Raw genomic sequence first — 26,359 nt, forward strand, 5'->3', positions numbered from 1 at the left:
ACAACCTGTAGGAGGGGGTGAGCCTTATATTTATGCTCTTTAAAGTACTGAATGAATGATTTATTTCTGCAGTCGAAACAATTGTTTCTACTGCCACCATTTTCGTTCTATAAATACACAAAAAGGTATGAAGCGGGATTTACTGTTTCGATGTATTCAATATAACAAAAGATTAGATATTTGATCTGTATATGTTGTTGATGAGGCTCCTTTTTGCATTGTACAGGGCAGTTGGTTATTAGCATGTGAGAAAGGTACAGTAGCTAAAATTTACCAAGAAACCTTAGGAAGCCTATTCTTATCATCACCATAGCACCTGTCGGACTGAAATTAATTATCAGTCTTCTTGTGATAACCGTATTTGGCACTCTGCTGCCACCTGTTGTAGTGCAGCAAACATTCACCCAGGTTCTTAGCCATTAGCCAATATTCTGCTTATCCATGTGAAAAAAACCGTCAAAAACAGGCAGAAGGCTCTCACACCTCACTTCTATGCATAAATGTAACTTTCTCTAAAAACATACAACTTTGAGGCGAGATTGCTACATCTCAGGACAGACAGCAGTGCTCCCCTGCTACAACATTTATCCTCTCATGTATGCCAATATGGAAAATTTAAAAAAAAAAAAAAATCACAACACTTAACAATTTTATCCAGATTTATTAACAACAAAAAGTTGAGCCCAACAGACTTTTAATATTCAATTCATTTCTTTGCGGTCTCCTCTTCCTTTGACAAGTTCTTGATAATCTCTTCTTTCTTGGCCAGCAGACGCTCCTCTCTGCGTTTACGGGCCTCCTTCGTCTTTGTGCGACGAGCCTCAGCCTGGTCACTGGATGAGTAAAAAAAAAAAAAAGTAAAAACAAAGAGCACAGAAGTTAATTTTATGGTGAACAAAATCCCTAATATATGGACGCAAAGACACAAAAAAAAACCAGAGTAAAAACTTACGCCAGAAGCTTCTTGCGAGCCTTATCGGCCTTCAGTTTATGGATGTGCTCCATCAGGATGCGCTTGTTTTTGAAGACGTTACCCTTGGCCTTCAGGTAGAGACTGTGGTACCTGGAAGGACAAAGACACGCACGCGAACATGTCAACACCTCAGGACATCTCAGAGAACGAAGTTAAGCCCAAAAACTGGAACGAAAGCGCCACAGGATTATCCACCAGTGCTGGAGAGATTCAAACTTACATGTGCCTGTCAATTTTCTTGGACTCCCTGTAGCGACGAAGAAGACGACGCAGGATTCTCATTCGCCGCATCCATGACAACTTTTCTGGCATACGAGCATTGGCTGTACCCTTTCTTTTACCTGGGAGAGAGGAAAATCAAATTACTTTTAACAAACCCCTGACTTATGTCATCTCTGTCTGCTACATATTGCACTGCCTGAATGCAGACTGTGCCCATATTTCACCTGTATACAACATTTATTTCTTCTTCTGTTTATAGATTTCCTCTGCTGACAGGCTCAGTTTGATTCTACAGCTGTTCTACAGCTATTGTCTTATTAGTTTATTCACAGCTATTGAGCAACACTTACTGGATGCTAAATATCATAATTCTCCTGAATGTTTGAATTTCTCTCACGATATATAACGTGTGTATGTGTATATACACACACATCACCTTTATATGAACCTACCACCATTAGTTGGATTTAATTAATCGTACTATAAACTGCCGAGAAAGCAAAGTCAAGATTATGTGTAGAAAAAAATGGTGTTAAGTACATTTTTAGCTAGCAATCACTCACCATAACCCATGTGACGTCCCTTGCGGCGTGCCAGCGTGTTCTTGCGGCAGCGAGCACGGGAGTGAACAGTCACAGGTTTCCTGATGATCAATCCATCCTTCACCAGCTTTCGGATTTGCTGACCTGTAGCACAAACAAAACCAATAAAGGTAGAGGGTAAGACAAACTAAAGAGCCCAGGTGAGACAAATCTATAAATAGAGTGGTCAGCACTGAGGGGAAACGACTCACGAGAGTTTGCATTAGCAATCTCATTGGTTTCATTGGGGTCCAACCAAACCTTCTTCTTGCCACAGCGCAGGACGCTGGATGCCAAGCGCTTCTGGAGCCTGAGCATGCTGCAAAACAAGATATTTAGATGTTAATTATTCACAGTTATTTACCCCTTAGTAATTAAAAGTTTTTAAAAAGCCACAAGCAAAATATTAAACTCCAAGTACAATATTGTTTGACTTGTCTTAATCTAATATGAATCAAATTTTGGTTCCTGGATTAGATTGTTTGGGTATCGTGGCATTCACAAAGTCACTTCAAACGGTTAACATACAGTTACTTAGTCATTTATTCAGAATTCTCTCCAAGGTAGATTCTTGACAACACTTAATAATCAATTTCTCTTAGTGAGGGAGATAGTTTACCGTAATAATATGAAGGTAACTAAACCCATCCAACTTTAAATATTGTTTTTGAGTTTCAGTAGCAAATGTAAAACGAACGTGTGGGAACAATCATTCAGTAAACTCTGTGGTTCAGAATGGATTACGAGACACAGGATAGAGCCATATAGTTACCGTGACACAATATTTGCTCTATAGTCTTATAACATGTTGTGTTTAAATGTATTCAAGTTTATTCGACTGACATCAACAAACACGCATGAAAATTGTCCGTTCGCTGGTTTGCGGCTAAGCAGCAGTATGTAACATGTTGTGACATGTATTGGTTAGCATAGTTAGCTTACCAACACAGGCCCAACAAGCAGTCTAGTATAAATACACGTCTTTACTAAGACTTGGCCAAAGCCTGAGTCTCCCTTGTAGTCTGAAATACTGAAGCCAAATGCACTTGAAACTCTCTGATTAGGATAAATATGTAAAATCAGGTCTCAAACATCCAGCTTACCTCATGGCTGCCGCTAGCTTGATAGACACGAAGGAAATAGACAGATTCAGTCCCTACCACTATAACAGTAGATGTGGGCGACTCAATTGTGGCAGAGCGACCAAATCGTAAATTTAGCCATACAAAATTGGTGATAAAAAGTGTAAGACATTTTATTTGAAAAATAAATTCTCCATGCTATACATATTTGCAGGCAAGTGAGCATTGTAATGTATTCTAAGCACACTTTTAATTCCCTACTCTAGTGCAGTGGTACGGTCCATAAAAAAATAATAAATGCACACATCCAACCACTAGATGACGCTGTTATATATATTTTTGTTATTACTCCTTTGTTGCAGCATATTACTACTACTTGTTCAGGGTTCTCTCAATATATTGTTAAAACAAGTAATGGAGTTATTTTTCGAAACCCCCTTTTTTATTATTATTTTTATTTTATTTTAGCTTCTTTTCTTCCTTTATTCTAGTAGCAGACACGCAGGTAAGAAGTGGCAACATTGGAAACAAATGTGATGGATTTGCAGTCTTTGTGTGACTGTTGTGCTATTATGTAACTTTGATTTTTCATCTTTGATTTCATACTTTTGTGTGTTATCTATTTTCATTTGACTTTCCTTTTGTTTTGGGTTGCTCGTTTTATGTGTTTTTATTATTTGTTTGTTTTTGTTGGCTTAAGTTGAAACTTTCATTCCAAATGTTTTGAGCCTTTCGTGGGGTTTTGACTTATTTAGGGTCTCTTTGTGGTAGATTTGTCTCGCTTATGGGAAATCAGTTTGTTATCAAACCGGGCCTCTTTGGTAAATTGTGGTCTTGTGCCCAGTCGGCCCGGTCTGTATTCCGTCCACGGTCGGGCCGGTGTGGTCAGATGGACTCAGCACTGACCCCTCCTGGCTGCTAGCAGAACTGCATGACTGCCAGTTGGTTGCTGTAACTAATCAACAACGAGTGGTACTCCCTCTTGTCACACATCTCTCCTCTGTCAAAGCGGTGCCGTCCGCTCCTTAAAGCAGAGTAGACCTTGGGTGCTAACGCAAAGGGTAGTAAAAATACCCAGCAGCTGCCCGGTTTATTTTGTCGACGAGCTTACTTTTGAGAAATGAGTCAGCGCAAAACAATATTCAAGGTAAGTGATATTTCATTCTCGCGAGCCGTCATAGCGAGCTAACGCTGATGCTAGCAGCTACAGCGCAAGTGTTTCAAGTAACTGTAGCCAATGCGGTTCGTGTATTGTCAAAGACACAATAACTGTATTGTAACACTAGCTCCCACCACCCAGAATAGCGGTGTTTGTTGAGACATCGCATTAGGGTTTTTTTTCGTATTATAACCTGACATTGGCCAGTTAACTTTACATTGACATTGAAATCTAAAGGAACCTTGACAGCGTGGGATCTCACATCTTGCCATTTCTGCCCCACTGACATATATCAGTCAAAAGCTTTCCCGTTACCTATTAAGGTATTTAGTTTAAAGCAGGCTAAAACGACTCCTTTGTGAGCCCCTAAGCCCTGAGATTTGCTCCATGAGGCTCAGCGGCATGCCTTGCAGAGAGCCACAGACGCTGACAGAGACTGCTGAGGACATGCTGTATTAACTCTGCACGAACTGGAGCCTTCTGTCCAGATGTCATAGATGTTATAAGCGGGTTTAGCGAAACAATACGGCGTTGCTGTGTAGCGAAACTGGACAACAATCTGCCTGGTTTGTGCTATTGTTGTCTGCTGTACTAGTTATATATATGCGCTGGCCATCTGTCACAAAGACTTCTCGTCTTTGACCTGGTTACAGCAGACAGCTCGAAGAGTGCGAGACGGATTAACCCACTCCCGTACGTATTTACTGTCTGATTATTGTTATCCTTTCATTTGTTATGAATTGAGAAATGCGGAATATAATCATGGGTATCACGTGCCTCAGACACTATGTTGATGTAGTCCTAAATTTAGCAAGGTAGCAACACATAACATCTCAATGCAAGCACTCTTTCCATGCTGACTTATCCAGGCTACTGGCTTTGAAACTTGAATACTATAACGTGGCCATCCTCACCTGTTACCTAATCTCACCACCTCCTCATTCTTCAGCTTATCTGGTTTGCTTCCAGCAAAGTCACCCCATCAGCAGGAGTACTCTTGGTCACTGACCCCTATGAAAACCCAGTTTCCCCTTATCTGTGTGCGTGTCACCGACTACGACCAAAACATCGTAAAAAGACGATGTCTGCCATCTCTCTTTGACTTATGCTCAGAAAGCTGGAGTTGCAGAGTCTTCCCGAGGGATCTACTGTATGATGTTCGGTGTTAGAGCATTCATTCATAAAGTGACTCATCCACTCACTTTCCAAACTCAGCCGTTTCGTGTTCCCTTTAAGTGGTTCGGTATGGCATTGTTTTGAGTATCTCATAATGATAACTGCACACTGATTGTAAAACCTTTCTGTTTCCTTTGTTCCAACTGCTGTCAAGACATTTTTTATTCCATTTCAGATTCAAATTGCATCCATCTTTTTCATTCTGAGGCTTAAAATGGGCTTTCCTGATACTCTAGAAAAGCTTTCAATCAGTCATAGATGATGTGTTTGTACATGCTTAACATCTTGACCTGCTTACTGATAACAGACTGTACTCATTCTGCTTTTGAAAAAAAATCTGAACACGCTATCTGATTCAGTCAGGAAGAACCTGAGATATTGACTCAGGATATACTGTGTCTGACTTGATTGACGTGGTGATGTGGCAGAGAAGCAGTTTATTGGCAAATGTCGCTATCTACAGACTAATATCATCCAAAGTCAAGAATGTGTTGGATGTGGCTGGTACTATGGACACGTCTGCCTACAGCACTCATGCATAAGAACAGGTCCACAGCAGGTGCACAGCTTCACAGGATGTAACACGGACTGTGTGCAATTAAGGTACCTGCTTTAGTTTGTCAGATAAACCTACAAGTATTCGTTTAAAACCTGTTTCTTCTTTCGAGAAAAGTCTAATTTCTCTCTTTTGTTGAGTTAAAGGTTCTTTCGGTTAAAGCAGGTTTTGCGTCAGCTCATTCAAGCTGATTGAGACTATTTTGAAAGGCATATGAATAGTATTGATTCACTTTAAAGGCAGCGGTTGTCAGTTTGAGGATGCTTGAGTGGTTTGTAAAATGAGGAAGTCTTTGCCCCAACTCTAACAGCTTATGAGCTCTTAGTAAAATTGAGGAAGTTTTCTTAAGTTAATGTTCAGTTGTGAAAAGTCTTTGAGTCTTTTTGCCTCATATGTTGTTCCTATACTTTTTTAAATTGGATTTACTTGTAAATTTTTGTCATGATATATACAAATGGTACCTTAATGTAACCTTGATGTTTTTTTAGGACACTGTTGTTTTTAACAACTCAATTAGCAAAAGAATGAGCTGCAACACCTGACAACATTAGGTGTTGGTGATCCCATTTCATTTTTAGTAAGCATTTCTCTGTGGCCATGATGGTCACATGGTCTTAATTTAATGTGACTCATTAAGATATTGTCTGAATTTAGGCAAATGAACGGCCAGTGCTCTTATTTTACAAAATGAAAATGTGCTTATTTTCTGTTCAGATAAATGTAACTGTAAGATGTTTTTGTATCTTTCCAGCTTGCCAGCAGCTGGTTTGTGTGATCTGGTGGGAGAGGAGAGGGCAGCGGAGATTATGGAGCTGTCGGACGGCTTGTTGTTGCAGGTCAACAATGGGGAGCAGTGGTATAACCGCTGGAAACATCCCAATGAAGACTTGGTAAGTCACCAACATAAACTAATCACTGTAATGCGAGTGGATGGTAGCATCAGCACTGTTTGTCTTGTCAGATCAAAGGTGGTAAATCTTGTCTTTGCGTGCATTAGTTCCTTTGAACGGTTCCTCTCATCTGTTACTCCTTCATCCTAATTGAGTTTTGTGTGTGGCTGTGCTTTAAGGACCGCAGCACCAGCCCTTCAGTCTTGCGCTCTGTTGCCAACACGTGGAAGGAGGGCCTGCTGAACAGAAAGAGGCCATTTGTGGGCCGATGCTGTCACTCCTGTACACCACAGAGCTGGGTAAAGTTACTCTACAGATAATTATCTCTAACCTGAGCTGATTAGCTGAACTCTTGATAGCTGTAATCTATAACTTGTTGTAGTGTTAAAGTTTAAAGCTGAAGAAAATTGCAAATATGCCAGTTTGTAGTCAAAGAAATTCATTATGTTTGAATCAGTCAGTCATTATGATCATTGTTTCAGTGTGTGTCAGACTTGTAAAAGTTTGTTTGCTGATGATACTTAAAGATATATGAGTGGGATTTGTCTAAAAGATCATAAAAGATCATTTGCCTTTTCAAATGTCAATGATTCAAGTGTCCTTCCCATTGTTTGAGTTCCTTTTTTTTTTTTTTTTTTTTGCTGCAGGATCAGCTATTCAACCCCAGCATTCCATCTTTGGGGCTGCGTAATGTCATCTACATAAATGAGACCCACACTAGGTAAACAAAACTAAATCCACTTCCTCTAGCACCGTGTCATATCACTTTCACTTTATTTTGCTCTGAGCAGGCCCCTAACCTGGAAAGAGGAACAAATTCAACTTTTTGAAACGCCACAAAACTGTACAGTCAGGAAAGTAAAGACTGGGCTTCTTAACTACCCAGTGTATAATGAATGGCTTTAAGTCAAGAGCGCTGATCTGATCTGAAAGGTAGATGAATGAATAATTCAAAGTGTTTGTTAGTGGACACCACACGCATGCATCCAGTGACTGACCTCAGGGAGCAAAACAAAGACACCACGATTTCTTAACCCCATCCTGCATCCTGTAAATGAAGATATTTAATTTATTTTTTTAAAAGTTTAAGGACATTTAACTGTTAGTACATCAATTAAGGTTACTTACCATCATGTTCCACACTGCTCAAGAACTATTTAAGTATGAGTGTTTTAATCTGAGTTATATTAGCATGTAGGCAAACATCCTGGGCCAAAATAAATTTTAGCTCAGTGTGTGCACGAAGGTATGGTTTGTTTTGGCTCAACACAGTTGGTGTAATCTCAGCGAAGTGGAGCAAAACTGAGATTATAGAAGAGTGGATGGTGGTTATGTCAGCTTTGAGCTGACAACTTTCCAAGAAAACTGTGTGACTCAGATAATCAATTAAACCATACTTTTTTTGATTTTGATCACATTTTCATGCTTTTTCTTAAAGCTCAAAGCTACATCATATGCAAAACATGTTATTCCTTTCATGACTATAGCCTGCATGCTTTGTGTGTCTGTTTTTCCTCATGCAGACAGCGGGGCTGGTTGGCACGCAGGCTAAGTTATGTGCTGTTTGTCATGGAAAGAGATGTCCACAAGGATATGTTCACCAGGAACATGGTGGATAATGTGCTCAACAACAGCAGGTAGGCGTTTCCATAACATTTAAAGAGACATTAAAAGGAGTCATGGTCCCTGAAGAAGAGTGTAAACCTTTGTAGGATTTTAACCTGTGCTTAGCAATGTGGCTGTTTTTTAAGAAATACTCAAACAGTTAAAGTAGTAACTGTGTCGTTGAAGAGAAATGGAATAATAAGTGACAACAGAGAGAGAAACGGCATCCAAATGTTTTCACTAACAGCGCTTTTACGCTCAAAGGTGCAGCCTTATGTTTGTGTCCTGATTTGGTTGATGGCAGGATGGAGACTGCTATTTTGAAGGTGGCCACAGATTTTGAAGCTCCTGCCAGCAAGCCAGGCCAGGAGCACAAGGCTGTCAGTAAAGTGAAGCAGAAAGCCAGGGCCTTCCTCCAGGAGATGGTGGCCAACATTTCACCGGCTTTTATCAGGTATTGATGTTGTTTGGTTTAGAAGAGCATTTCAGCATCTTGGCCCAGCTCGGGAGATCTTCACGTTTTTTTTTATACTGCTGTGAGATTTATTTAGCTGTGGATAACTTGCTATTTGTTTCCATTTTTCTTTATGTTTAGGCTGACGGGGTGGGTGCTCCTGAGGCTGTTTAATGGTTTCTTCTGGAGCATCCAGATCCACAAAGGACAGCTGGAAATGGTCAAGAAAGCTGCCACAGAGGTCAGCAGCAAATACACAGAAAATGCAATGGATTATGTTTATGTATTTAGCATATTAAACTTTCACTGTACGAACTGTTGCACTAAAATCTCATGATATGTTTTAAAATCTTATTTGCCGAGTTCTGTGTGTAAAAAAGTTTTCCTCACCATCTCTCCGCAGAGCAGTGACTTTAAGAATATTAATGAAATAACTGTAGTTATACAGACAGTGTTACACGTGGAATTATATGCATTTGATGAATATGCTACACTGGTTGCTTTTGTGCATTGCTGAGATATGGTAAATGTTCTTTATGTTAATTGAAAATGGGTTGAATGAAAAGGCAAGTCGCATTTTGTTTTTTTAAACTGGTTTAAAAATAAAAATTGTACTTTTTATCATTTTTATCTTTACAGCAAAATGTTCCCATGGTCTTCCTTCCTGTTCACAAATCGCACATCGACTATCTGCTCATCACATTGATTCTGTTCTGTCACAACATCAAAGCCCCACACATCGCTGCTGGAAACAACCTAAGCATCCCTATTCTCAGGTATACAGCCTTAAAGCTTTGTGTAAAGTTTTATCCATTGGAAAAGGTGGTTTTCTGCTTGCTGAAAGTAAAAGGTTCAGTTTCATGCTACGAGAAAAGAGTTTTCATGGCTAACATGCTGCAAGTAGCATTTTAGACTCTTATATTGAGCTTTTTACAATAAACACCCCAAAAGGATCATCCTGAACTGTCTTCTCTTTGTTCATTGGATTTAGTAAACTGTGTCCACATATAGGAGGAGGCATAAGGAAATAAAGACGTTTTTGAAAAATACAGCTAACAAAATCAATCTTTGTAAAGTCAGGAAAGTGATCACAATTTCTCAAGAGGAATTATGACAATACCGTCACAGCCTTCAATTACAGACATGCCCAGTCTTTGGAAACAATTATCTGTACACGAATATCCTGAATCCAATGGACTAGATAAGACTTTTGTCTGTTTGTTGTCTCAGAAGTATTAACCAGACCAGCTGAGCAGGCTTTGGTTGCCTCTTTCTAAAAAGTCGTTGTAGAGTGCATAAGTGGTGCAATACCTTGCCAAACAATCTAAAGACTATTTGCTATTTTCTCCCTATTTTTCCACCCTTTTTCAAAATCTATCTCTGTTGAAACTGAAGCAAAGGTGTTAGCCTGGATATCTGTATGTCTTTATAGTGAAGCCCCAAAACCTTGACCATATCAGTGATCTCTGGTGCCTTAAAAATGCTTTCATCAGCACGAGACACATGTTGAACGTTTAGCTTGGAAGCCAGTAAAGCCTTTTTTTTTTCTTTTTATTTATTTATTTTTGTTCCAGCATTTTGATTCGTAAACTTGGAGGATTCTTCATTCGACGGAAAATGGAAGAGACGGGCGATGGGAGGAAAGACATTTTGTACAGATCACTCCTGCATGCAGTAAGAGTCTGTTCGTATTTTAACAGTAAGAGCTGGTTGTTTTCCCGCTTTGCTGCTCTGAGCGAGGCGAGTTCAAAGCTTTTATTTTATGATGTTAGCACAGCCACGTTTTCCCACTTTCGCTACTTTTAGTTTATAGTCAGAATCATTAGATTTATGGGGTTTCGTCTTATGTAGTTATTTTGACATTACAACAATCCTATCATTTTTGTTGTCATTCAAAGATAAAACCCACTGAGATGAGCTGCTTTACTACTTCTACTTCATTAGTAGCCATTGCCACTCATTTATAGATTTCATGATGCAGCCACTTTACACACAGGTTTTTTTTAATGGGGATTTAAGGCTTTCCTGGTGGTACAAAAAGCATTACTATTCTGATGGGTGCTTTATGCTTCAATAGACTCTTAAGAGATTGAGACCTAAACCTGAGCTTTTTGTTCAGCCCGATAATTCAGATCAGCAGGTTTGTGTTAGCTGCAAAATCTTTAGGAGACCTATTGTGGAGGACTACTAATGTGAGTATTATCGCTTTGTCATCAAAAGCCGCTTCAAACATGCTTGAGAAGTAGAAATGCTATTAACGTGCTTCAAAACGGGGATTCAGTAGTGATAGATTGAATTCACCAGATAGTTGCAAATTACTGATGCCTTGTGTCTTTAGAGATAGTTGAGAATAGTGAAGGCAACAAAATAACCGGTATGCTGAGTTATCAAGTCCACATTGTATCGCATCCCTACGTTAAAAGTTACCAGCGAGACACAAGGTCAGCTTCTTGAAAAGAATGAGCTACTTATCAGTTTATTCCACTGGGCTGAGGACATCTTAAGTGGTGCTCTGTCAAAAACAGAAGGCAAGTTTGTCTCAGCACTTTTCCAAAGGACAAAGTAATGTGATTTAGCAGAGGTTGAGATTAAATCTGGCACAATTCTGGTCTTTATAGAAATGTCATTAGAGGTATAACTCTTAAAAAAAGTCTTTTTCATAGCTTGAACTTTGTCCCACAACCTATGGTCTATTTCAGGACAAAAATACACATGTTTAACGTTTCAGCATGGCAACAGACAGCTGTGTATACACTTATCAGGAGGATATCATTACACAGCATGGCTACCTGCACGTGCTCAGTTCCCCCCACTGTGTATCAGGGTCAGAGTGCTGGTTACGACCACTCATGTTTAACTTATATCATCAAGGCTGTAAACCACACTAGCTGTATAGTCTCTATTAGGCTCAACTGCCACACTGGCATAAGTTTATGTTTAAGAATATCAAAAATGTTCACCCAAAGTCTCTGACCTTATTGAATTTACCTTCTTCCCATCCTTCACACATATGTTTCTCCCTGTTTCAATTCCTCTCCAGTACACAGAGGAGTTGTTGCGGCAGCAGCAGTTTTTGGAGGTCTACCTGGAGGGTACTCGGTCCCGCAGTGGTAAGCCATCGCCTGCACGTGCAGGCATGCTGTCCATTGTGGTCGACACTCTGTGCACTGGGGCCATCGGGGATGTACTGGTGGTGCCAGTTGGCATCTCTTACGACCGCATTATAGAGGGCAACTACAATAGTGAACAGCTGGTAAGCTCTTGGATGATTTCTGTTGTTTTAGTGTGTTTTATAGGTTATTATGTGACTTCTGGATATGCTTTGGAGAAAGAGTGTTTTTTTTAGCAACAAAAAACATATATTTTTATTTTTGAGATGCATAGCTTTGACTTCGCTGTCATAGATGTTTTACGATAACTGTCTGACCCTTTCTGTCTTTTAGGGCAAACCCAAAAAGAATGAGAGCTTGTGGGGAATAGCATGTGGAGTGTTCCGGATGCTGAGGAAGAACTACGGTTGTGTTCGTGTTGATTTCAACCAACCCTTCTCCCTGAAGGTGATTGACAACATATGATAGAAATCATGGAAGACCCTTCATTAACAGAATTCAGATCATGCTCTTTATTTAACGCAGTGAAACAAATTATGAATACGTTCCCATTAAATTGTCCAGTAAACTTTCATGAATCAGCAACGTTTTAGCGAGTTTGTCACCGGCGCCCTGGTATCACTCTGGTTGTGCTTCATATGTAGGAGTACCTGGACAGCCAGAGAAGCCGTCATATTCCACCACCAGTGTCCCTGGAAAACACCTTGATGCCCTCCATCATTTCTGCTCAGTGAGTGCAAACACACACACATACATTCTCTCTTCTCTTTTCAGCATGAGTGATGTCTTCATCTGACCTGCACTTATGCACAAAGCACATGTCCCTCAGTCTTAGATGTAACAACCTTCATGTTCAAACTCCGTTTCTCCCTCCTGCTGCTTCACAGCAGTGTCTGTCATTTGACATCTGAGAAGAGCCCTCGACTTGGCACTTGTAGGGGTTACTTCACTTCAAAGCTGTCCCCAAGACAGCCGTACAGTACATTCACAAGGACAGCTGCAGTCTGTCCCAGCATGTGTGGGGTCACGAGTTTACACAATGTGCTGTCGCAATACTATTCTGACTTCCACCTGCCAGCTTTTCATGTCTTAAGTGCGACTTGCTTGCCTGAGACATATTGAGACAAGGCCATAATTGTGGAAATAAAAGGAAATGATACCAGTGAAAGATGCAGCTTCAGGGTCAAAATGGCCCCGGTTGATTAATAATGATCTTTATTAAGTATATATTCAGCTCAGAGTAGTAATTGCCTAACTTACGGAGCTGATTGTAGCATAAGGCCATGACAGAAAAGTAAGGTAGGGGGCAGGCTCAGGCCCTTTCTTTCAGATGTTTCACAGCAGCCAGTTTGACATGAAGCAGTAGGTAAACAATCAAATCAGTTGCTTTAATTAAGATCCTGTACCTAAAAAGAACACAGTCGTTGTTAATGTGATTATAAGGCATCTTTGCTTTTTCATGTGAAAATGGCTGCCTTGAAAACAACTTCTAGCCCCTCCATCTAAAATTCTGTGTTAGTTGTCTTAACTGTCGTATGATAATTGATTCCATCCTCTGATTCTGATTCTTTGACTTCTTTAAAAATAACATTTTAATCTAAAGGGAACTCCTTCATCGATTAAGGCTTTTCATCAGATATTTTTTGTCCCCTATGAGCAAAAAGTAGGTGGTACGCCAGGTGTGAGAAATTAGCTGAGGTTGCATTCAACAGCTGCTTAAATTATGCATGCCATATAATATGCTATAATAAAACACATATTGTTATTCTTCAAGGCCTGATGCTGAGCTGTTTGAAGGTCAAGAAGAGGAGCAAATGGACAGAGAGCTGCCCGATGAGATCTTTAGACGACAACTTATCAACAACCTGGCCAAGCATGTTCTCTTCAGTAAGAAACTCTGAATCATGGCAGACTGTAGATTTGCTGCACCCCTCCAATGAGTCGTTTACAGCTTTGCCAAGAATCTTATCTCATTTATGAAAATGATTGAAGCATATGTTTTCATTCTTTGGTCATTTTTCACAATCACAAGAGTCTCCTTTTCATCCTCGAGTTAAAGGCGCACCTGCCGACAAAGGCAGCACCCATGAAATACTCTCCTCTATTAGCTGAAATCCTACACAACACAGCATCAGCCCATCCGCTTCACATCACTCAGGGTGCTTTGCCCGGCGGTAACGCTACACAAACCAGTTCACCCCGGCTCATTCAGCTGCATTCTCTTACGCTTTTTTTCCCCCTTCTTTTTCTGTCGGCCCAGCCAATCACAGAGCCTACAGCTGGATGGCATGTTGTTTTTAGCCAATAGGGACGAGGGGAGGATAGAAACAGAAGAAGGGAAGAATGCAATACCGGCTTTGGTGTTCACAAATGCTTTGCTCCTCTGTGCTTGCACTGTGCTTGTGATGGACTCTAGTAACCTTTGTCCTTAAACACATTATTCATTTTGATGTATCCGGTGTCCTATCTTTGCAGTTAACTCCTTTTGGATAAGTTTAACTCTTGTTTTTACTGAGAGTTCCCTAATTTTATATAACCAAAGTGATGTGTAGACAGACTTGGCACATTGCATGTTTTTAAATCCCCTCACCTAAACCGGTTCAGGCAGATGGGTGTTCACCATAAGTCTGGATCTGTCAGTGATTTATTTCTGTCAAAAAAAAGTTGTTTTTTTTCCTCAACTCTGTTTCGCCAAGAGGGAATTATTTCTATACGAACGTACGATCCTTATGTTAGTCTGTAATGTGCTCTGAGGTGATGAATATAATCTGGAGCCGAGTTCTTTAGTCATTGCTTCTGTTTGGTTTTTCTCTACATATGCGAGCTGCAAAAAGAAACTCATGTCACGCTGAAGATATAGAAACAGTTAGCGGAACTGCCATGTGTGGGCTGTGATATTGTTATCTTTGTGTTGCTCAGTTTATCTGCATCTTTCTCCACAGCGGCTAACAAGTCTTCAGCTATCATGTCTACCCACATTGTGGCCTGCCTGCTGCTCTACAGACACAGACAGGTGAGTCTGGCTTTTAATCTCCATCTCTTCCTCTCTGCTCGTGGTCTGTCACTGCCTGCTGTACAATCTTTCTTTCCGTCTTTTTTGCCCTCTTCTTCCATTTTTTCCTAGTTACATTGAGACACACAGAAGAAATGGACGTCTTAGCTAGAAATATTGGTCCCCCTGCTTTCTTTTACAGCTGCCACCGTACTGTAGTGGTGACGCTCTGCCCTCTGCAGGTGCACTGATGTAATTAAATTGATTATCTTTCTAATCCTGCCAAACTGGCTGTACTGCCTGTGGTAAAGCTTTTTTTTCGTCTTCTTTGTTTTGTTTTTATTGAATCCTTTTGATTTCAATATTTCCAGGCTTGTATCTTTCCTTCTCTTTCCTCCAGGGGGTGGTGCTGTCCAAGCTTGTGGAGGACTTTTTCAACATGAAGGAGGAGATCTTGTCCCGGGACTTTGACCTGGGCTTTTCGGGGAACTCTGAGGATGTGGTCATGCGTGCTCTGCACCTCCTGGAAAACTGCATCAATGTGACCAGCAGCGCCAATCGCAATGGAGAGTTTACCATCGCACCCAGCCAAACTGTGCCGGCACTTTTTGAGCTCAACTTCTACAGCAACGGCCTATTTCATGTCTTTATTTCTGATGCAATGATTGGTATGTTAGCTTAATTGCTATTTAGTGTTGATTGGTGCCAGCCCAGTCCGTCACAATTTAGGTTCACAAGTCTCAAACTTGTCACGTTTCCTCCACCTTGTTTTCTTCATTGTTTGTCCCCAGCTTCAAGCATCCTGTCACTGCAGCGAGAGCTGGTGATGGAGTCAGGTTCTGATCACCAGCCTGTGGATCCAAGTAGTCTGCTTCTCAGTCAGGAGAAGCTCATCCGCAAGGCCGCCGGTCTCTCCCACTTCCTTATCAATGAGGTGGCTGTAGCACCAGTAAGTCCTGCATATTGCATTTTTCCAAACTTTTTTGAAGGATTTTGAAGGGATTTCTTAAAGAATTTCATGTCACTTTTTGCATCTTAAGTGAAAAATAAAAGTTTTTTATTAACCCGTGTCAATATGCAATCCTCATCTGATGTAATGATCTGATGTAAACTTTGGAACTACAGACTATACATACATAGGCTACATATGTATTTGGTAAGTCCACTGCTGAGTGGAAGTGTTACACTTGTTCTCAGCAACCACAAATATATTTACTGTAAAAAAAACTGCTCCCTTAGTTATGGCATTGAAAACTAATGCTCTTCACATATTCTGTGCCTTGCCCCACAGCCCTGTCAGACTATTTACCAGGTTTTTCACGATGCAGTGACCCGGCTGATCCAATATGGAGTCCTCTACGTGGCAGAGGTGACTTTACAGACTCTAATTCTGCTACTGGTTAAATACTGATAAATACTGATAAACCAAATGGGTTGCTATTAACTATCGTTGCTTATAAGCAGTGGAATGTTCTCACGGCCTAGTCAATCTAATTTTTTCTTTGCGTGTCAGGAGGACCAAGAAGAACTGAGCCCCGGCCCTGCAGAGGAGCCTTGGCCCAAAAAGTTCTCTGAGCCCCTTTCCTGGAGAAGTGACGAAGAGGACGAGGACAGTGACTTTGGAGAGGAGCAGAGAGATCGCTACCTGAAGGTCTAGTTTCATCATACCTATCTAATAAGATCTGTAATCTGGTATAACTTTGAAGCTGTTGGGCTCCACATGGCATCCAGTGATTGACTGTCTTGTGTTTGCGATAAATCAGGTGAGCGTTTCACCGGAGCACCAGGAGTTCTTTGTGTTCCTGCAGCGACTGCTCAGCCCTGTGCTGGAGGCCTACAGTGGGGCTGCGATTTTTGTGCACAGTCTGAGTCAACCCATGCCTGAGGCAGAGTACACCCAGAGGCTCTTCAGATACCTGCTCACACGCACAGAGAGAGGCGTGGCTGCTTATGGTAATACTACAGCATTTTTTCGACTGCTTGGTACATATTCGAAAATCATCACCAAGATTTACCTACTTGATATAAACATATCATATTACAACAGTATAATCCATTTCAACCAAAATAAAAAAGAAAACTTTAACTGCAGATTAAAGAATCAGTGAATTAGACACACATAGTCTGTTCTTTATTTGTTGAAAATCTGTTAGAGCACTTTGTAATCATGTTCTCCTCTTTTTCAGGCGAAAGTGCAACTCATTATCTGGTCAAGAACACAGTGAGGACGTTCAAAGAGCTCGGGGTAAACATACAGACATAGTGTCATTACACGAAGTTCCTCATTGCTTTTGTAGACTTTGGCAGATGCACACAGTCCTCCGGTTTAGGGTAACTTGTTTCTCTTTTGTTGTCGTGATCTTGTAGGTCCTAAAGGAGCGAAGAGAGAACAAAGTAACAACCCTGGAGCTAAGCAGTACCTTTCTACCTCAGGCCAATCGGAATAAACTCCTGCAGTACATCTTAGGTTTCACCCTGCTGTAACCGAGACACCTGTCAGACCCCAGGCTCCTTCCAATTAAGGGCTTCTACTGGTTACTTAAAAAAAAATCCCAGGTGCTACTCTGTGGAAAGCTTTACCAGGAAGTGCCTTCACGTAACAGCCGCTAACTGTTAACTGTTAGCCGGAAGAAACTTGAAGCCAGTCTTCCCATTTTCCTTTGCAGTCTCTGGACTCCCTGCAGATGATTAATTACGCATCGTTCCCTGAAGGTACCTCCAGGAATCATCCTGTCTTTGAGATCATGCCAGCGAAGTCGATACGTTTTAATACGATCAAAATTTTAAAGCGGAAGAAAAGATATTCAAACAGGCTAAAAAACGATAATCACCTTTACAGCAATCTCAACAAAGGGAGCTGCCTTTCATAAATACGACATATGCATAATAAATAAACTGTAAACATAACTTACAAAGGCATTTTTATGTAGACTTCTGCTTGTTTGTAAAACTGCTAGAATCTATTTAGTGCACTCTAATATCAAACAGTAGAAAATGTCAACAATGTAGTTTAATGTAAAGCTTATTTTGAAAAGAAATTCCTGTACATAGGTCACGAGAACAATGCCTCTCGTTTATAGTGCTTATAAAGACACTCTGCTGTCTTTAATGTATAAATACTGGACTCACAGGTTTGCTGACACCTGAGAAATACTGTGTCCCTGCATAATATGTATATATGTTTAAATTTCCCATTAAAGTTAAGGTCAGCTATTCTTTACATATGTTGGTTTTAGAGATCAAAGCAGTTAGTGTTTCAGCCTTTCAGAAATATCTACTCAGTAAATTTAATGCATACCTGTTGAAAGTGTGGCATAGTCGAGGCTAAGATCACTTACAAGTTAAGTGCTTTCAAACCTCTCATCTCTTAAGTGCATTCAGTTCCACTTTTCATCAAAGAGGATTTGATGAAAAACGACTTTGACTTTGTTTGTGCTACAACTTTCACTTCTTAATGAATGTTCCATCGCACAGCACTTGAAAAATATTTAATACCAGCCATCGCATCCACATGCATTCAAAAGCAGTCAGCTCAGACACTCTTTGGTCACGTGTTTCAGGGAAAGCAGGCATTTGGGATGACCACTTTTTTTCACATTATTCTATAAACACAGTGTACATAAGCCTTTGTAGCACTGCTGCTGTGTGAGCTACTCGGCTCCAGTTGTTGGGCATTTCTAAGACAGAGATAACGATGAGTCAGGCTAAGTTTGTGATGGCAAGATGGCATCTACTGTACTGTGACAATACACCTGAGGAACAAAACAAGAGCAGAAGGCTACGGTAACAAATACAGTCGTTTTTATTTTTAAGGTTAGTTACTCTTTATTTTTGTCGATTGTTGGTTTGACTGAAATTCCAATATCACTTCCTCACTTTCACAAAAGCGCGTTGTAGAAGCGCATTTCAAGCTACCAGTGAAGTAATCCGGATCAAATCGGTGTTTGCTTTGACGGTACTAAAACTTTAATAAAAAGTCAAACATTAACAAAAAAAATGAAGCCACGCTATAGAATAAAACCAGACTATAATCATACGAAGTTAAAATTGACCTGTTTCGTAGGAGTAATTTAAAATCTAAATCGGAATTGAACACGAGTCGACGTGAAATGTTCTACGTGTTGCTGTGTGAGTGTGCATGTCTGATAGCAGAGGAGGAAGGAGCATGTTTGAAAGGGTCAGAGTTTGATGAACTGCGATTGGAGGGACTTCTAATCATACTGATTGTGTGTGGACAAATGGAAAAACTGTTAATATGAATATTTGTGACGATTGTCTACGATACTGCTGGTCGCAATCCATTTAAATGTGTTTTTTTCCAGAACATACAAACTTTATTACTTGTTAAGTCTACTGTGTGTGTACAAATGAACCCTTGATTTGAAGTTGTGGATTTGTGAAGGAAAAACTGATGCATGTTGACAAACAGACAAGTATGTAACTTCAGTGGGAGTGTGATGAGTGTGCACATGTGTTCTCATGCTGAATCTTGTTTAGATAATGCTGAGTTTTAAAGCGTTTCTGAGCCCGCAGCCTGTACAAGTTCCCTCAACAAGGGACCCCTCGGCCAAGATAAAACCACTCTACGTACTGTTCTGCATGTTTCCTCCGGTCGCGTCTTTAATCATAGACTCTTCAATGTGAAATTCGCTAAGAATGATATCTTAGAGTGTAGTGTGTGTGCATTACAGTATGTAAAGAGAAAGCTCTTGAATGTATCTCATCTGCACCCAAAAAGGTCAATGTGATATTGAAGTATGTTCAATGGCACCGGTACGAATAGGATTCTGCTTTTTATGAACCGCAGTGGGAATCGTTGAGACTTATTGCTACTGGAGCTGCATTTAACAACATCCCGCCACAGTAATGATGTAAAACATGCCTGTACCTGGGGAGCGGGTGCCTTTTTAACGCACTTTAGTGCTCTTCGGTTGTGTTTTTATGTTCCGTTTTTGTGCATGTCAACAGCCGTTTCATGTGGGAATCCAAACGAACACTGTAGATTGTGACTTAAAAGGTTGCTTAGGTTGAGAGAACGGGTTTTCACCTTAAGAAGAATCACCAGCTACTAAAAAAAAAAAAAGATAAATGTCACTTTTTTTTCTTTTTTTTTGTTCTCGCTTCATTGGAAATAAGCACAATTGGCAGTGTTAGATGTTGTTTTTAAATAAATTAATGATAGATTAACAATGGTCTCGTCTTTTTTTTTCTTTTACCGACTGAATGGTTGTGTTCACATCATTTAACCAACACCAAATGTGCAGGTACAGAAGATTTTTCCATTTTGTGAAGAATGTGCTCCACGTGTAGAGCCATCATATAAATGTTCAGAGACTAAAGAGAAACAGACAAACAGGCTCTGTTTTACTGCAGGTGGAGATATTTTGTGCATTACTCTCACGACTGCCGTCATATTCTGGCAGCCGTTTGTTTGTAATTAATTCATCCTGCCACTCCCTGCTTCGCAGCTGGCCAGAAAGGTCATGAAGCTGCAGCCCATCCCTGATCTCATATAAAGCATCACGAGCTTCGTCTTTGTTTGCATCAAACCTGGTGAAGTTTCAGCGGAAAATTTCTAGAGTGGTTTCGATATCATCATCGTGAACTGACTCACAGCTGTTGCACTTTTTTGCCAGGCTTTGAATTGAATAAGAAAAGCAAACTTTATCCCAAATGTGTCCTCCTGATGTTGACGTATTTGAGTGTTCTGCCTTGTGTTGGTGTGAACATGTCAGAGGTGGTATAGTTAGAAGCTGCATCTTTTAAGAACAAAAATCAATCGACACCTATTGAAAGAAATGCCAAACATTCCCCAGTTGCAGCCCACGCACTGTGGGGGATCCTCTGTTTCTTATATCTGCCCACATTTCATTAGGTTGAGGAGGGAGGAAGGCTTGTGTTTAGTTTGAGGACGGGGGGAGGATATAAGAAGGGCCAAGACAAGCTGAGGCTTTTGTGACAATGAGGACAAAACTGACTCGACATGTGTGTGTCCTTCTGCCCAACAAGCAGCACCTGGACTGTACTGTAAGGGTGAGTAACTTCCTGTAATGCATCACTTGGAAATAGAAAACCATAAACTAAATCTAATAATAACATGTTCCTATATACCTCAGGGGTTATTCTATGTAACAAGAAAAAAACCTCTATGGTCGCTTCCCATAAACTGTGGTCACTTTGAAAAAGGAATGCAGAATTCACAGTCACCAGGAAGAAGACTCCATCGTATCAGCTTTAGTATCAATGTGAACACAAAGCTCATTTGTTGGTGATGTTATTTAATGCTTGCCTCGTTTATTCCTGGTATTGTGTGACGTGTGATTTCCAGGTGAGAGCCAGGGGCCAGGAGGTGCTGAGCAGCGTGCTGCAGCAGATCGGAGTCAGTGATCTCCAAGTGTTCGGTCTGGCTGTTCTCAGGGGTCAGTTACTGTTCGCTGTGGGAGGAAAAGCTTTGACTTAATTTACTGTGGAATGCTGTGGTGTGTACAGGCGATGAGGGGGAGATGGAAGGTCCTTTTAATGCTGAGAACATCTTTGTGCCTGATGTCACCCTGTTTTCCCTCTGTTGATTTCTGATGCACATTTTGTTTTCTAAGATAACGAATATCTCTTTCTTGATTTGGACCAAAAGTTGAGCAAGTACTTTGGCAAAAGATGGAACAGGGGATCCGTAATGGTGCGTAATTTCTTTGCAGGATTCTGTTTGATTTCATACGAGATGACTGCAGACATTAGCAGAGGACTAATAATTAATTCTGCACCTCCAGGTCCCATTCATCTTCTTTTTGAGGGTGCGGTTTTATGTGGGAAGTGGGTTGCTAATATTGTAAGTTTGTTTACAGTCGGAATCTTTCTCTTAAAAATGACCTAGTACGATAAGACAGGAAATCATCTTAAATATATCCACCCCCCACCCCCAGGAGCAGCAAAGTGCAGCAGTTCTACTACACCGAGCTGAGGCAGAAGGTGCTGCATTCACAGAGCCGTCACCAGGAAGCTCTGTTCTTCCAGCTGGCAGCGTCCGCCCTCCAAGCTGAAGTCGGAGACCTGGTGCAGGGAGAGGGGAGACAGGACAGAAAGTGTGAACATTACTTTCTTCCCGAGGATTACTTCCCCTCCTGGGTAAAAATCGTGACCCTGAGCTACAAAATACAACAAAAGAAGAAAATATTACATGAAAAATTACCTTTGAGCAAACACAAAGCAAAACAAACAGAAATGATGCTGTTCCTCTGTTCTGTGAGCTCTTATTTAGGTATTGATTGCGTCACTAGATTTTGTAAAATGTCTTTTGAAATGCTACCGTTTTTGCCCCTCTGGGTCTCCATATTTTGCGCCTAACCTTGGCTCTTTTCGTGTGTTTTGTGTAAGCTCATAAAGCGCAGGGGAAGAGATTACCTCCTCCAGCACGGCCCGGTGTTGCATGGTGAGCTGAGGGGCGTGTCACGCAGTCAAGCCATCCTGCGGTTTATAAAAGAGGTCGGCAGCCTGCAGGATGGAGCAGTGACCTTCTACAGAGTGAGACAGGTCTGACTTGACGTGTCTACAGATAGTACCGGTTGTACTGATTTTTGACACATTCAAGACCCTGTGTTGAGTAAACCTTTTTACAGGTTCAAGGTGAAGCTTTATTTTGACCAGATTTTTCCTTCACATACTGCTTCCTTTGTGTGTCTTGGTTATATTTGTGTGATTTTTAAGACACCATCTCTGTTGCATTTTGTATTTCGCGAGCTAAAAAGGTTTTATTTGATCTGTTTCTCCAATTTCATGTGCAGGAGAAGAAGAAGCCGAGAAGTTTAATCGTTCTTGGTGTGTCACTGACCGGAGTCCATATTTCTGAGGTCAGAAGGAAAGTCATTGAAGGAAAGATGATTATAAGCTTTTATATTCAGTGTACTCCTGAGTTTGCTTGCTTTGATTTTCTGATTATTAATCCAAAGGAGGTGGAGGGGATGCGACGTGCGTTGTTTGATTTCTCCTGGACAGATATCGACCGCTTCACTTTCCAGGTTGGCCCTAAAGGCCACACACTCGTCTGCTCTCGGTTTACTCACGCAACGGCAGCTTTTCCTTTATATTCATGCCTCACTCTCACTTTGCAGGGCAGCAGGTTTGAAATCACAGCAGTGGGCTCTCTGTGCCTTCCCAAGCTGGTGTATTACACACATTCTGCCTTCCACTCTAAGCACATCCTGAGGCACCTCAGCGACAGCCACCAGCTCCACATCAACACCAGGGATGCAGTCAGCTACATCCAGCAGCTAGAGGACGTGCAAGGTCAGCATGCATACTTACTTGATCCCCTTTGTTTGCCAGAATTATACCCGGTTCGGTTAACATAACTCCAGTTTTAGATCAGCTTCATGTGTCCTGTTTTAACTCCAGTCACACTTCAGATGTGACTCTCTGTCTGTCTCTGTCTCCTCAGCCAGTCACTTCTACAAAGAAGCCTACATCTGTGACACAACATGCTTAACAGAGAGACTTCGCTGCCACAACCTCACATCCTCCATGTCTGATTGCAGCGTTGTCGTGGAAACAGCTCCAGCCTGGACCAAAGAGGAGGAGGAGGAGGATGAAGGCTCTCCATCGGGTCAGCGGTTGAGACTGATTGTCAGATTGTGACCTGTGGAGTCATTAGTCACTCTTTAACTTATAAAACAGATTAAAAGCTCTTCCCAATCTCAGGTTTGTTATGTAGGAAAGAAATAAAGTTGAAATGATTCACAGCCATGACTTCAACAACAACGAGGGATGCTGCATTGTGTCTTTAATTCATGCTGAAATCAATCATTCGCACTTTCCTTTGACACATTTTTACAAGCTGATTAAGCTGTTTTTTTTTTTAATTTTCTCCTTAAAATCTAATTGAGTTGTGTATTTGCGTTGATGACAGAGGCAGAACTGTGGGAGAATGAACCAGGAGAAGTTTTTGTTGACAGCCCAGCAGAGATGTCTTGGCTGACTGAGTTGCTCTATGGCGTGTCTGTGGATGGACCTTTGGTGCTTCCCTCCTCTCACTGGGCAGGTTAGTCCAAAAATCACCATCTAAGGAAAACATTTTGACAACGTGTGCATCAGTTCTGTTGTTCTTCCATCGTGTAATTCGATGTCTTCTCCTATTGTCAGCAGTCAACATGGAAATGAAACAGGTGAGCAAAACCAGATCTCTCTGTTTGAGAAAGTCCAGCTTTGTGCTGCGTCACAGACAAACGCTGTTTACTCTGCTGTTCAGGTTCTTTGGAGGAGAGCTGGTGAAGGAGAGTCTTTGGACTAATTTACAGCCAGAGGGGAGACAGATTTATCACATGCCCTCCACCCCAGAACAAGAAGACCAAGAAGATCATGTTGAGATGTTGTTTGTCATTCCCGAGATCCCTCATGAAGAGTGCATTATAAATAAAATGTATTATTATTAATATTACTTGAGTAGCAGTACACCTGAGGTCAGTTTCTAACTAATAATTAATTACAATGACTATTATATCTATTACTGCATTATTTAACAGTGATAGATTAGAAATAGATTAGAATTTGACTATTTAACATTATAGGAACACAATTACAGCACTAATATATGGCATTTAGAAGGATTTTTTGAGTGATGAGGGACTGTATGCTTTGTATTTACTCTAGAGACTGTAATTTCAACATGGATGCTGACATTTTCCATGTGTATTAAAATCTCACTACTGTGCAAACTCAAGCAGTTTGTATATCATGGGCTCAAATAAGGGTCAGAACGATTTTGAAATTGTAAAAAAAATTGTGCATGTGTAACAAAGTTTTGAAGTCGTAAAAATAGTTTATGTATGTGTAAAACACATTTGTATATGTGGGAGTATTTTGTGTATGTGTAAAACTAAATTCGATGAACACACAAATTTAGCACCTTCCAGTGTGACCCTGAAGTTTCAAGTTTACAAAACTCAAGTTTCAAATACGAATTTTGACCCAGTTTTGACGCCTGAGTGAATAGCCAATCAGCACGTTGTTTAATGACTTGCCGATTAACCCGGTGCCCACCCACGCGTCAACCAATCATCCAATCAAGGGGCCGGGATGTGAGCGCCTACGACACTCAGTAGGCACACGTTGTTAGTGATTTAGGAAAAGGAGGATGGAGTCAAACGCTCGTGCTCAGGTAAGTTAAATGACAATATCTGCAATTTAACGATATAGCGAAATCAAAGGTTTCTCGGTGTTGTCATAAAAGCGATCATATAGGCCTAAAGATGTGAAATGACAGGTGTCGTGCCAAAAGTTGATTTCCGTTAAGTGGCACAGTCGCTGAAAAGCGTAGCTGAGTGAAACAACGCAGCCACGCGCGCGCGCGCACACACACACATACAGTCGGCTAAGTGACACGCTCGCGTATTGTCACGCGCACGGATTAAACTACAGTTTTTGTCAGAAGAGTCGTCATTTCACATGGTTAGGCCTAAATGACCACTTTTATGAAGACATCGAGAAACTTTCGCTATATCGTCAAATTGCCGATACCTTCAATTAACTTATGTGACCACGCGTTTGACTCCATCCTCTTTTTCCTAAATCAGTACCACCTTGTGCCCACAGCATGTAGTTGGCGCTCAGATCCCGGCCCGGCTCTTCCTTGATTGGATGGTTGGTTGGCGCGTGGGCGGGCACCGGTAGAGCTATAGCGTATATACTCTATAGCTCTGCACCAGGTTAATTGGCAAGTCAGTAAGCAACGTGCTGATTGGCTAGTCACTCAGGCGTCAAAACTGGGTCAAAATTCGTACTTGTAACTCGAATTTTGTAAACTTGTAACTTCAGGGTCACACTTGAAGGTGGAAAATGTATGTGTTCATCGGATTTAATTTTACACATGCACAAAATACTCTCACAGATACAAATATGTTTTACACATAAACATACAATCTATTTTTCCAGCTTCAAAACTTTGTGACACATGCACAAATTGTTTTTACAACTTCAGAACTTTGTTACACGTGCACAAATTGTTTTCTTGAGGTCCACTTGGAGGATTTTTTGCCCTTTACGAGTCATTGAGGTTTTATTTGTACCTTTTAAGCTATTCTTTTCAGTGCTGGAGACACAAAAAATGTTTTGATCCCTTTGAGGGTATGTATAACGTACAACATTTATCAATATAACGAGTTCATGAAAAAAAATGACGAGACTATCGTTGGTACATATCGGTTCTATGGTGTAATGGTTAGCACTCTGGACTCTGAATCCAGCGATCCGAGTTCAAATCTCGGTAGGACCTTCGTTTTCGTCGCTCCTATAACACATATTAGGAAGATACAAATAGCTAGAACCTGATCTGGCTACAAACGCATAATGGGGAAAATATGAACACAAATTTTTAAACTACAAACAATCAAAAACTACCAACTACTGAAGATATGGTTTGTTGTGCCCCGTGTTTTCATTCCCGCCGACCCAAATTGTCAGGATGGCCGAGCGGTCTAAGGCGCTACGTTCAGGTCGTAGTCTCCTCTGGAGGCGTGGGTTCGAATCCCACTTCTGACAGCCCTCATTTTCCATACAGCCAACAAATGTTAC

At 40.9% G+C, this 26,359-nt stretch overlaps 3 protein-coding genes and 2 non-coding genes across 7 annotated transcripts; 4 read left to right on the forward strand and 1 right to left on the reverse strand.

Annotated features, from left to right (window-relative positions):
* Positions 1-641: 641 nt before the first annotated feature.
* LOC140278556 (large ribosomal subunit protein eL19) lies at positions 642-2,987 on the reverse strand. Its single transcript, XM_072373592.1, has 6 exons — positions 2,880-2,987; positions 1,989-2,095; positions 1,759-1,881; positions 1,194-1,314; positions 953-1,063; positions 642-833 (listed from the first exon to the last, which is right to left on the reverse strand). Exons 1-6 carry the CDS (start codon positions 2,882-2,884, stop codon positions 707-709), a joined length of 594 nt encoding a protein of 197 aa, XP_072229693.1. The 5' UTR covers positions 2,885-2,987; the 3' UTR covers positions 642-706.
* Positions 2,988-3,819: 832 nt separating this feature from the next.
* gpam (glycerol-3-phosphate acyltransferase, mitochondrial) lies at positions 3,820-19,992 on the forward strand. The gene is made up of 21 exons (XM_072374140.1): positions 3,820-4,005; positions 6,501-6,639; positions 6,819-6,938; positions 7,287-7,360; positions 8,163-8,276; positions 8,549-8,698; positions 8,840-8,939; positions 9,338-9,474; positions 10,273-10,372; positions 11,739-11,951; positions 12,142-12,255; positions 12,453-12,538; positions 13,583-13,695; positions 14,751-14,821; positions 15,201-15,468; positions 15,592-15,749; positions 16,092-16,169; positions 16,314-16,451; positions 16,564-16,753; positions 16,987-17,045; positions 17,168-19,992. Exons 2-21 carry the CDS (start codon positions 6,556-6,558, stop codon positions 17,282-17,284), a joined length of 2,484 nt encoding a protein of 827 aa, XP_072230241.1. The 5' UTR covers positions 3,820-4,005; positions 6,501-6,555; the 3' UTR covers positions 17,285-19,992.
* A 704-nt stretch (positions 19,993-20,696) lies between these two features.
* On the forward strand, positions 20,697-24,501 carry LOC140278187 (FERM domain-containing protein 6-like). 3 transcript variants are annotated; one of them, XM_072373129.1, is made up of 12 exons: positions 20,697-20,833; positions 21,129-21,476; positions 21,568-21,626; positions 21,721-21,922; positions 22,172-22,327; positions 22,579-22,644; positions 22,744-22,812; positions 22,906-23,080; positions 23,232-23,396; positions 23,700-23,831; positions 23,933-23,955; positions 24,039-24,501. In XM_072373129.1, the coding sequence occupies exons 2-12, from the start codon at positions 21,474-21,476 to the stop codon at positions 24,078-24,080; spliced, it is 1,092 nt and encodes a 363-aa protein (XP_072229230.1). In that variant the 5' UTR covers positions 20,697-20,833; positions 21,129-21,473; the 3' UTR covers positions 24,081-24,501. The 3 variants fall into 3 exon arrangements, with proteins under 3 accessions (XP_072229230.1, XP_072229228.1, XP_072229229.1); XM_072373127.1 differs by having other exon boundaries at positions 22,744-23,080; XM_072373128.1 differs by having other exon boundaries at positions 22,744-23,080; positions 23,936-23,955.
* A 1,487-nt stretch (positions 24,502-25,988) lies between these two features.
* trnaq-cug (transfer RNA glutamine (anticodon CUG)) lies at positions 25,989-26,060 on the forward strand. Its single transcript has one exon. It is a non-coding gene; the product is annotated as a tRNA-Gln (tRNA).
* Positions 26,061-26,243: 183 nt separating this feature from the next.
* On the forward strand, positions 26,244-26,326 carry trnal-cag (transfer RNA leucine (anticodon CAG)). The gene has a single exon. It is a non-coding gene; the product is annotated as a tRNA-Leu (tRNA).
* The last annotated feature ends 33 nt before the right edge of the window (positions 26,327-26,359 follow it).

The sequence above is a fragment of the Leuresthes tenuis genome, unplaced genomic scaffold (assembly GCF_036924035.1).
Source record: "Leuresthes tenuis unplaced genomic scaffold, fLeuTen1.0.hap1 SCAF_20, whole genome shotgun sequence".
NCBI lineage: Eukaryota > Metazoa > Chordata > Actinopteri > Atheriniformes > Atherinopsidae > Leuresthes > Leuresthes tenuis.